The following is a 10,651-nucleotide window of genomic DNA, read 5'->3' as shown; positions in this document are numbered from 1 at the left end:
TTTTCAATACATATAATCATAAATTTGAAAATTAAAGAAAACAATGTTTTGTATATTAAAAGAGAAGAAAATATATAAAACTTCATTATATATATATAAAGCGTGAATAATTTTTCTTATTGTTCATTTAAATAATTTTTTAAATATTCATTGAAACAATTTAAATTTGAAAAAATTCAATTGTATATGATAATTGGGTATTTGGGTAGGGTATGTGTATCCGATAATCCGATGGGTATGAGGATGTGGATGAAATTCAATACCCGATGGATATGGGTATGGGTATGAGAATGAATTTAATAAATGTGTATGTGGATGGATGTATGAAATCCGACACATACCCTACCCATTGCCATCCATAGATATTATTTACATGTTCAATGTTACATCAACATGATTCAAGTGAAAATGACTAATTTTTTTTAAAAATAAAGTAAAAATACCGCAACATTTTGGTAAAATCGATGTGCTAATTATACACACCGAAAATTTTGATATCGTAATTTTTAATACGGTACAGTACGATATACAATCTATACTCATAATCAATATTTATTAGTGAAAATTTTGATTAAACCTTTCACCAAAGTTTGGTTGTTTAATTAGATATGATTGATTAATTAATCATTAGGTAATATAAATTTTTTTTGGCAGCTAACTTTATGATCAATAATTAAGTCCACTAGGTCAAAAAGTAGATTTTGTGAATCAAGATTCTATGCAGAGCCATTTGGAAACTTTTAACATATAAAATTTTATTTGATCTGTTGCCTATTTAAATTTTCATATCAATAATTTTTAGAAATCAATTTAGAATTATCAATTATTGTCGATCAAGTGCACGTATACTGTGTGTTTAACACACGTTTGGTAATTTTAATGGTGATATATATACCAAAACAAATATGGACTAAATATTGATTATTAATTATATCGATTGATTTGAAGTTAATGATTTTATATTTACAATAAAAAAAACCATTTGTTTTATTTGGATAAATTCACTGTATGTCAAACAAGGTAAAAACTTGTGTGAGACGGTCTCACGGGTCGTATTTTATGAAACAGATCTCTTATTTTGGTCATCCATGAAAAATTATTACTTTTTATGCTAACAATATTACTTTTTTATTGTAAATATCGGTATGGTTGATCCGTCTCACATATAAATATTCGTGAGACCGTTTCACCAAATACTTATTCGTTAAACAAATTCAAGCTACCATTAAAGATTTTCTCATTCAAATTCATATTATAATAATAAAAAAAATAAAGCAAACAACATGCAATAATTGAAAATCAACCAATCAATTATAAAAAGAAAAAAGAAAAAAAATTTACTTGGTTAAAAATGCATTTACGTAGGTAAAAATCAAATCTTTATATAGACATTAGGGGATTCAATGAAGCACAAGACCCCAAAGATGGGAACAAGAACAAAGGGTTCTAACATGGCTTCCTTCATTGCCATGATGGCAGTAATGACCCTTTCTCTCCCTTTGGAAACCAATGCAAATTACTACCACTATTCGTCGCCTCCTCCGCCTCCGTCGCCGCCGCCGCCGCCGCCTCACGAGAAACCCTATCTCTACAACTCCCCACCTCCTCCAAAGAAACATTATATATACAAGTCTCCACCACTATATCCACCAAAGATTCCATACATCCACAAATCTCCTCCACCACCACCTCCCAAGGAGCCACACAAACACAAAGCTCCTCCACCACCACCACCTCACAAGAGGCATTATGTCTACAAGTCTCCTCCGCCGCCGCCGCCGAAAAAACATTATGTCTACAAGTCTCCACCACATCCTCCAAAAGAGGCGCCATATATACACAAGGTTCCACCGCCGCCGCCGCCACCGAAAAAACATCATGTACATAAGTCTCCACCACATCCTCCAAAAGAGGCGCCATATATACACAAGGTTCCACCACCGCCGCCACCACCGAAAAACCATTATATATATTATAAGTCTCCACCACATCCTCCAAAAGAAGCGCCATATATACACAAGGTTCCACCACCGCCGCCGCCACCGAAAAAACATCATGTACATAAGTCTCCACCACATCCTCCAAAAGAGGCGCCATATATACACAAGGTTCCACCACCGCCGCCGCCGCCACCGAAAAAACATTATGTCTACAAGTCTCCACCACATCCTCCAAAAGAGGCGCCATATATAAACAAGGTTCCACCACCGCCGCCACCGAAAAAACATCATGAACACAAGCCACCTCATAAAATTCCTTGTGAGCACAAATCTCCACCACCTCCCACAAATCCATATATACACAAATCATCTCCTCCACCTCCCATAAAGCCGTATGTACACAAACCGCCTCCTCCTCCACCGTCCCCGGTATACATATACAAGTCTCCACCTCCACCTCGTCCCACAGAGCCATATGTACACAAATCGCCGCCTCCGTCGCCACACCCAACATACAAATATTATTCTCCACCTCCGCCGCCCTATCATCATCATTCTTATTACAGCTCTCCACCTCCTCCTCACCACAACTAAGTATGCAATTTAAACTCCACGTATGAAGTAAGATTTTCATGCAGGAAAAAGGAGATTCAAAATTTACATATATTATATATATATATATATATGTATATATATGTATATATATGTGAAAACAATAAGGAGCTCTTCAATGAGACGTCAAGAAAGTCAATCTATCGAGTTCTATATTATGTTTTCAGCTTTGTGTTATTTCTATATCTTCAAATAATGTTTCCAAAGCATTACTTATGTATTTGCTATGATGTTTAATTAATGAAATGTCAAAATTTTCCCTATATTTCGATTGCATGCATTTACGTAAATACACATAATTATATTATTGGCATTATTATCGACGATTAAATCTTACTTGGATATGCTAAAAAGAACGAATATTTCAAATATTTAATTAATTATAAAAAAAATATGGTTGGAAATTTTTTTTATTAAAAATATCTATAAATTAGAACTAAATGAAAAATATATGTAAGTAATCTATTGCTAAATAAAACAAATATGAAAAATATATAATCATTCAATGCAACATATTAACAAACAAAATTCGCTTTTGATCAAATCAAATATGACATAATTCATGCATTGATAAAAATAATTAATTTCAACTAACGAAATATTAATTAAATATAAATATTAATAACAATAAAAAAATTACTATATAAAAATATATGAAAATATAGAATTTTTTACAATTACATCTTTCAATCTAATAATAATTAACCTATTAAAAATTTACTATTAATAGTAATCTTAACAAAAAAAAAAGTTATATTGAGTAATAAAAAACATAGGCCCTGTTAAGACAAGTTCTTATATATTTTTTTACAAGTGAGTTTTACAAATTTTTTATAACATATTTTAAATTTGTTTTAATAATAAATATTTATTTGGACAACTATTTTATAAAAAAATTAGAGTTGAAAAGAAGTTTGGACGAATATTTGGAAAACTTTTTAACGATCATCTGTACTAACTCCTGACAAATTAATATTTTCAATCTCTTTTATTTGTATACTTCATTAATCTTAATTTAATTTTTTTCCCTTTTACGACTTCAACTCTTAAGTTGATTGATTCTTAGACATTTTCGAAAGCATTTCTCTTAATTAAGAGTTGTTTAGATACTATGATTGTTACTTTATTCGATAGTCATTGAACAACTTGATATGTTGTATCCATCTTGATATGTTAATGTCTAACATGTTAGATTTGAATGGTCAGACTCTGAGCATATCTTTGATAGAACGATCCTACATGAAACAAATACAATTGATGATCTTCTAATGATGTCTGTAGCTTGAGATGATGATAAAACTAAGATGCAAGACTAAATAAAAAGGTTTTATATAAACAGTTAAACAAAATAAGGCTCGATATCAAAGGTTTTTTTCATGGAGATAATGTAACATTTTACAGTTACGCAAAAATGTAAGCTCTATTACACTTACAGAAAAATGAAAATCATTTGCGAGGAATCAAATCGCCAACACCACTGGTTCCTGCTCCTCGATCTCTTTCTTCTAGCCTCTTCCACTTGTCTTCTTCTTTCATCAGCCTTCTTAGATTCTTCATATTTATCTCTCTCATCCCTTCGATTTTGCTCTTCAATTTTCTTGTAACCTTTCCCTTTTGCGGCATCACCACGTTACATGTACTCCAAGATTTCTTGCAACTAGCTGCCAAGGGTTGTCTGAAGATGATCAATCTATGCATCTATGTTATTTCTAACTTGATTAATATGTACTGACAGTTCTTTCATGTTAGTGGCTTGATTTTGTCATATTTCTGAGCTTAGCACTGAATTTCAGAAGATGTTAGCCCAAGAAGCTAATATCTTGTAAAGCATGACTCTTGAAGTTGTCAAAAGCCAGAGTATGAGCAAAATTCTTGATGTCCAGCTGGTTGAAAGACTTAAAAATGTCCTAAGCTGATCAAGAAGTTATTATGGCAAAGAGTCTTCATCGTCTTCATCCTCGGGCTCAGAAAGTTGAAAGTCATGAGAAATAGATGGCCCAGTTTTGAACATGTCTAACAGATTCAGTGGGTTGGCGGTAGAAATGGAGGCCGAATGAGTCACTCTCTCTACTATTTAAGGAAAACCCATAAACCGCAGAATCCATCATGCTAAATCATTAAGAATTTGACTGGAAAACTAAAACGGAAGCGTACCTGAAGCCACATTTCTGAATTCTTTAGAACGTGTCTTGATCTTCCAGATCTACGCGCTCTTTTCTTGAGAGAATCATTTAATTTTCTCTTCAAAACTATTTTCTTAATGGGGAAGGGAATAGTGAAAGTGATTACGCGAGATATGGGGACCATGACCCATATATATAGATAATATTATCAATATTTTCTGATATTTTTGTTTTAGCCCATCATAAAAACAGAAATTACATTTATGTCTCTACACATTAAAGGCCCAACAACCCATTAGATAATTAAAGCCTAATAACCCGAAACCTTAGTTGATCACTTTATTTTGGGCTTAACTTAATAGACAACCCACAACACATAATTATTCACATATAAGTCCATATAAATTAAAATTGATCCAACAATCTCCCACTTGGGCAATATGTGCAACCTTATAATTATGTTTGTGAAAATAACCTTATGAGCTCAAAACTGTTGTTATTCCGAAATGTATCTATAACCAATCCGGTCCATCAATCACATCAACATAGGATCAAAGCAGTCTTCGCTACACTCAAGGTAGCTAGACCCATCAATGGTCACATATGCCAACACAACTGAATGACATGGATCATGAAGTGGATGTGTAGCATGGAAATTTCATGCAATGTGGCCGTAACATGCCTATTTCCAACTGGTCTTCCTTAACCTTATTGAGATCAAACTTTAAAACATAATCAAAGTGTGACTTAACTTGAAATTTATTTCTGCAGAAAATAAATTTACATAACTGTAACTGAAAATGTCTACAACTGAAAATCATTTAAAATAACAAACTCCCACTAAAACTGAATTTCCTCAATTGACATAACACCCATACTAGCAGTGTGCTCATGAAACTGTTTGGGTGGTAGTCCCTTAGTAAGCGGATCCGCAACCATGGAGTTTGTAGCGATATGCTCAATAGACAACTTTCCACTCTGAATTCTTTCTTTAACAACCAGAAACTTGATGTCAATGTGTTCTGACTTCGTCGAGCTCCTGTTGTTATTGGAATACATAACTGCTGATTTATTGTCACAATGTAATCTTAGTGGCCTTTCAATGCCATCAACAATGCGCAGTCCCATGACAAAATTTTGCAGCCATATTCCATGATTGGATGCCTTATAACACGCTACAAACTCAGCTGCAATGGTGGAAGAAGCTATAAGTGACTGTTTAGCACTCTTCCAAGAAATGGCACCTCCAGCGAGGAGATAGATGTAGCCCGACATAGATTTCATACTATCTTGGCATCCAGCAAAATCGGAGTCAGTATACCCTATGATCTCAAGCTGATTTAACCTCCGATATATGAGCATGTAATCTTTTGTTCTCTGTAGGTACCGTAAAACCCTTTTGACTGCTTTCCAATGTTCCACTCCTGGATTACTTAAATATCGTCTCAACATTCTTGTCACGTACGCAATATCTGGACGTGTACAAACCTAAGCATACATCAGACTCCCCACTGCAAATGCATAGGGAATCTTCTGCATTTCTTTTTCCTCAAAATAATTTTTTGGGCATTTTTTGAGACTAAATTTGTCTCCCTTAGCCATAGGGGTATACGTTGGTTTGCAATCCTGCATCCCATATCGCTTGAGAACTTTCTCGATATAGCTTTTCTGAGATAATCCAAGAACGCCTCGAGAGCGATCTCGATGTATCTGAATACCCAGTACAAAAGATGCATCACCAAGATCTTTCATCTCAAAATTCTTAGCTAGAAATCTCTTGGTGTCATGCAACAACTCTATATCGTTGCTAGCGAGCAGAATGTCATCAACATATAAAACCAGAAAATATGCTTACTCCCACTGAACTTATGCAATCATCGACCAAATTCATCTCAAAACCAAACGATATGATCACTTGATGAAATTTGAAATACCATTTTCGAGATGCCTGCTTGAGCTCATAGATGAATTTCTTTAATTCGCAAATCATATTATTGTGTCTTTGGACACAAAATTTTTTGGCTGCACCATATAAATCGTTTCATCAATGTCACCATTTAGAAACGCCGTCTTTACATCCATCTGATGAAGCTCAAGATCGAAATGCGCCACCAAAGCCATTATAATCCTTAAAGAGTCTTTCGAAGAAACCAGAGAGAAAGTCTCTTTATAATCAATGCCTTCTTTCTGTGTAAAGCCTTTTAGCGACAAGACGAGCCTTATATCTTTCTACATTGCCTTTCGAATCCCTCTTGGTTTTAAATATCCATTTACAACCAATGAGCTTCGTACCTTTAGGCAATGGGACAAGATCCCATACGTCATTGTCTTTCATGGACTTTATCTCCTCATTCATGGCATCATTCTACTTTTGAGAGTTAGAACTTTCCATGGCTTGACGGAAGTTAGTCGGATCATCCTCCATCAATCCAATGTCTGCCTCATGTTCTTGAAGAAATACAATGTAATCATCTGGCACTCCATTTCTCCGCTGTCTAGTGGATCTCCTTAATGGCATAAGTTCTGGAGGTGCTTGAGTTTGTTCATCTGGAATGGGAGGATCTCTAATATTATCTTCATGTATTGTGTCTTGGTTAAAGTGAGGAATGTAATCCTGATCAATGTCCAAGATACTTGTGGGAATATTTACATATTCATCTTCAAAGACAATATCTCTTACTTTATCTCCACCCGCAAAGTCAACATCCTCAAAGAACCGGGCATTTCCTAACTCAAAAATCGACTTACTTGTGGGATCATAAAACTTCTACCCCCTGGATCTTTCAGAGTATCCAATAAAATAACAACTAACCGTCCTTGAGTCCAGTTTCTTTTCATTAGGCTTGTAAGGCCTTGCCTCAGCTGGACATCCCCAAACATGCAGATGCTTAAGACTAGGCTTTTTACCCGTCCAAAGTTCATAAGGGGTTTTGGTCACTGTCTTAGTTGGAACCCTGTTAAGGATATATGCTGCGGTCTTTAGTGCTTCTCCCCAGAGTGATCCTGGTAACGTAGAATGACTGATGATACTCCTCACCATGTCTTTAAGCGTTCTGTTTCATCTTTCAGCAACACCATTCATAGTGGGCGAACCCGGCATAGTGTACTGTGGGACGATACCGCATTCCTCTAGGAATCTTGCAAAAGGTCCTGGACGTTGTTCACATGAACCGTCATATCTACCATAGTATTCACCACCACTGTCAGATCTAACGCTTTTAATCTTTAAGCCAAGTTGATTTTCAACTTCAGCTTTATAGTGTTTGAACACATCCAATGACTGTGCCTTTTCATGAATGAGATAAATGAAGTCATATCTTGAAAAATCGTCTGTGAACGTTATAAAATAATGTTGACCATTCCAAGAAGCCGAAGGGAATGGTCCACAAATATCATTATGTATAAGTTCTAAGACGCCTGAACACCTGTTGGCTTCAAATCTCCTTTTGTTGGTTTGTTTTCCCTTTATACAATTAACACAATTATTAAAATCTGTGTAATCTAAAGGTTCGAGAATTTCTTCGAACACAAGTCTCCTTATTCTCTTTTCAGAGATATGACCCAGTCTTTTGTGCCTAACACAGTTGAATTCTCACCGATTAATTTTCTTTTAGTGCCTCTATGTGTTTGCAGGGATTCATTAAATGAAGCAATAACATCCAAAGAACAAAGATTATCGTATCCTGATAAAGAACCAGAACCAACCAATTTTGAATCGAGTAACAAACTGAATATTCCATTTCCAAAAGAACAAGAATAACCAAATTTGTCCAATGCAGAAATGAAAATCAAATTCCGTCTAAAAGACGGTACGACAAATGTTTCATACAGATCCAAATATATTCAAGTCTTTAACAATAATCTAAATTTCCCTATTGCCTCAACTTCAACTTTGTAGCCGTCACCAACATAGATGAATCTTTCAGCATCAGTTGGTTTTCGGCAATCCAGGCAACCCTGCATAGACACACTGATGTGAGTTGTTGCACCAGAATCTATCCACCACGTGTGTCTAGGCACTGAAGTTAAATTAACCTCAGAACAAACCATATTCAGAAGCATATCTTTCTTAGCATGTCAAGCGTGATAATTACTGCACTGCTTCTTCATATGCCCATCACTGCCACAGAAAAAACAACCAGAACTCTAAGAATTACTAGGATTCTTCTGTTGTTTCTTCGGAGGCTGTGTATCCGCAGCTTCTTTATCCTTCCTTTTCTTTCCTTTAACCTTCTAGGTAGAGACATAATGAGCACTTTCTGTCTTATCTTGCTTCAACCTTTCCTCTTCTTGGACACAGTGCGAGATGAGCTCATTCAGAGACCAAGTCTCTTTCTGACAGTTATAGCTCACCTGGAACTGGTTAAATTGAGGAGGAAGAGATATCAAAACCAGATGCACTAGCAAGTCCTCAGAGAAGTCAAGCTTCAGTGCTTTTAACCTTGAAGCAAGATGAGACATTTCCATAATGTACTACCTGATGTTGCCCTTACCTCTGTACCTCATTGAAACTAGGCTTGTCAAAAGTGTACCAATTTCAGACTTTTCACTTTTAGCAAACCTCTTTTCGAGGTCTTGAAGGAAAGCCTTAGCCGTAGCAATGTCGCTAGACATTGCACCCCTGAATGTTTCTGGAATGGCCCTCTTCATGATCATCATACACATGCGATTCGATCTCTCCTACCTTTCAAACTCTCTCTTTTCATCAGAGGTACTCTTATCCGTAGTGGCGGGAGGAGAGTCNTTCTTTTCATCAGAGGTACTCTTATCCGTAGTGGCGGGAGGAGAGTCAACCCTTATCGCAAGGTTCAAATCCATGACTCCAAGAACTATCAATAAATTCTCTTGCCATAATTTAAGATTAGAGCCATTTAACATAGGAATAGAATTTATGTTGGAATGAATATTTGCAGGAGCCAAATCTGAACAGAGAACAAAAAACCATGTTCAACCAAATATCCAAATAAAATAATCAATAAATTCAAATAATGTAAACCCCCATAAACAGAATATCGAGCACTCCATTAATGTTTCATCTTTGGACAAAAGATTAACTTGTAAGTGATATTCTGGTGCAGCAGTCAAACACTAATAGTAACTATCATGTCAAATAACAACCTTCATTTGGGCCGATTTATTCACATGAAAACCAAACAACTATCACATGTTTACCACCACAAGTGCATATGTAATTATATTAAATATTAACCTTCCTTTGGGCCGATTAATATTCATATAAATCACATATACCAAAATCTTTTTATATTTCAAAATATAATTAATTTCCATAAAAGAGGTCACTTTGGCGACATTTTATTTCAATTTATCAATTTTAAAAATACATATAAACTTATCATTATTTGAATAATTGAATATTTAACCTTAACCGAAATTGTTTTTTTTTTCCGGAAGTTCCGTTCGGGTCGGTCGACCCGACCCGACCCGAATCCGTACGGCCCGGGTCGACCGGGTCCATACGACCCAGACCGATCCCTTACGGGCCGACCCGAAACCGTACCCAACTTTTTTTTTTTGTGAAAAAAAAAATTTATTCCAAATTTTGCGATTTTCCTCTAAAATATTTTGTTGAACAAAACTGGAAGGAAAATCGAAAACTTATACCAAATCCTTAAAATTTACAACCAAATCTTTTTACCAAAAATGAAACTTTAAAAGATTTGGTTTTCAAACAAAATATTTTCCAGATCTGAAATCATATCAAAAAAATTTCAGATCTGAAACCATATCAAAATATTTTTCAGATCTGAAGACATAACAGAAAAGTTTTAAACAAAATTTTCTTTTCCAGATCTGGATCCAAATAATATCCAAGAAACTTTAAACAAATCTTAATGATTCAAGCATGAGTGGCTCTGATACCACTTGTTGGGGAAAACCCATAAATCGCAGAATCCATCATGCTAAATCTTTAAGAATTTGACTGGAAAACTAAAGCGGAAGCATACATGAAGCCAT

General features: G+C 35.2%; 2 protein-coding genes across 2 annotated transcripts; one reads left to right on the top strand and one right to left on the bottom strand.

Annotated features, from left to right (window-relative positions):
* The first annotated feature begins 1,417 nt into the window (after nt 1-1,417).
* LOC140975891 (uncharacterized) lies at nt 1,418-2,815 on the top strand. The gene has a single exon (XM_073439819.1). It carries the CDS (start codon nt 1,425-1,427, stop codon nt 2,532-2,534), a length of 1,110 nt encoding a protein of 369 aa, XP_073295920.1. The 5' UTR covers nt 1,418-1,424; the 3' UTR covers nt 2,535-2,815.
* Nucleotides 2,816-5,515: 2,700 nt separating this feature from the next.
* On the bottom strand, nt 5,516-6,127 carry LOC140975861 (secreted RxLR effector protein 161-like). Its single transcript, XM_073439788.1, has one exon. It carries the CDS (start codon nt 6,125-6,127, stop codon nt 5,516-5,518), a length of 612 nt encoding a protein of 203 aa, XP_073295889.1.
* Nucleotides 6,128-10,651: the final 4,524 nt, after the last annotated feature.

This window comes from Primulina huaijiensis, chromosome 4 (assembly GCF_012295235.1).
Source record: "Primulina huaijiensis isolate GDHJ02 chromosome 4, ASM1229523v2, whole genome shotgun sequence".
NCBI lineage: Eukaryota > Viridiplantae > Streptophyta > Magnoliopsida > Lamiales > Gesneriaceae > Primulina > Primulina huaijiensis.
The sequence above is the reverse complement of the archived record's forward strand: the minus strand, read 5'-3'. Positions and strand labels throughout refer to the sequence as shown.

Excerpts from the sequence above, each read along its gene's own strand:
- LOC140975891 (XM_073439819.1), top strand. The coding sequence starts at position 1,425 with ATGGGAACAAGAACAAAGGGTTCTAACATGGCTTCCTTCATTGCCATG.
- LOC140975861 (XM_073439788.1), bottom strand. The coding sequence starts at position 6,127 with ATGTTGAGACGATATTTAAGTAATCCAGGAGTGGAACATTGGAAAGCA.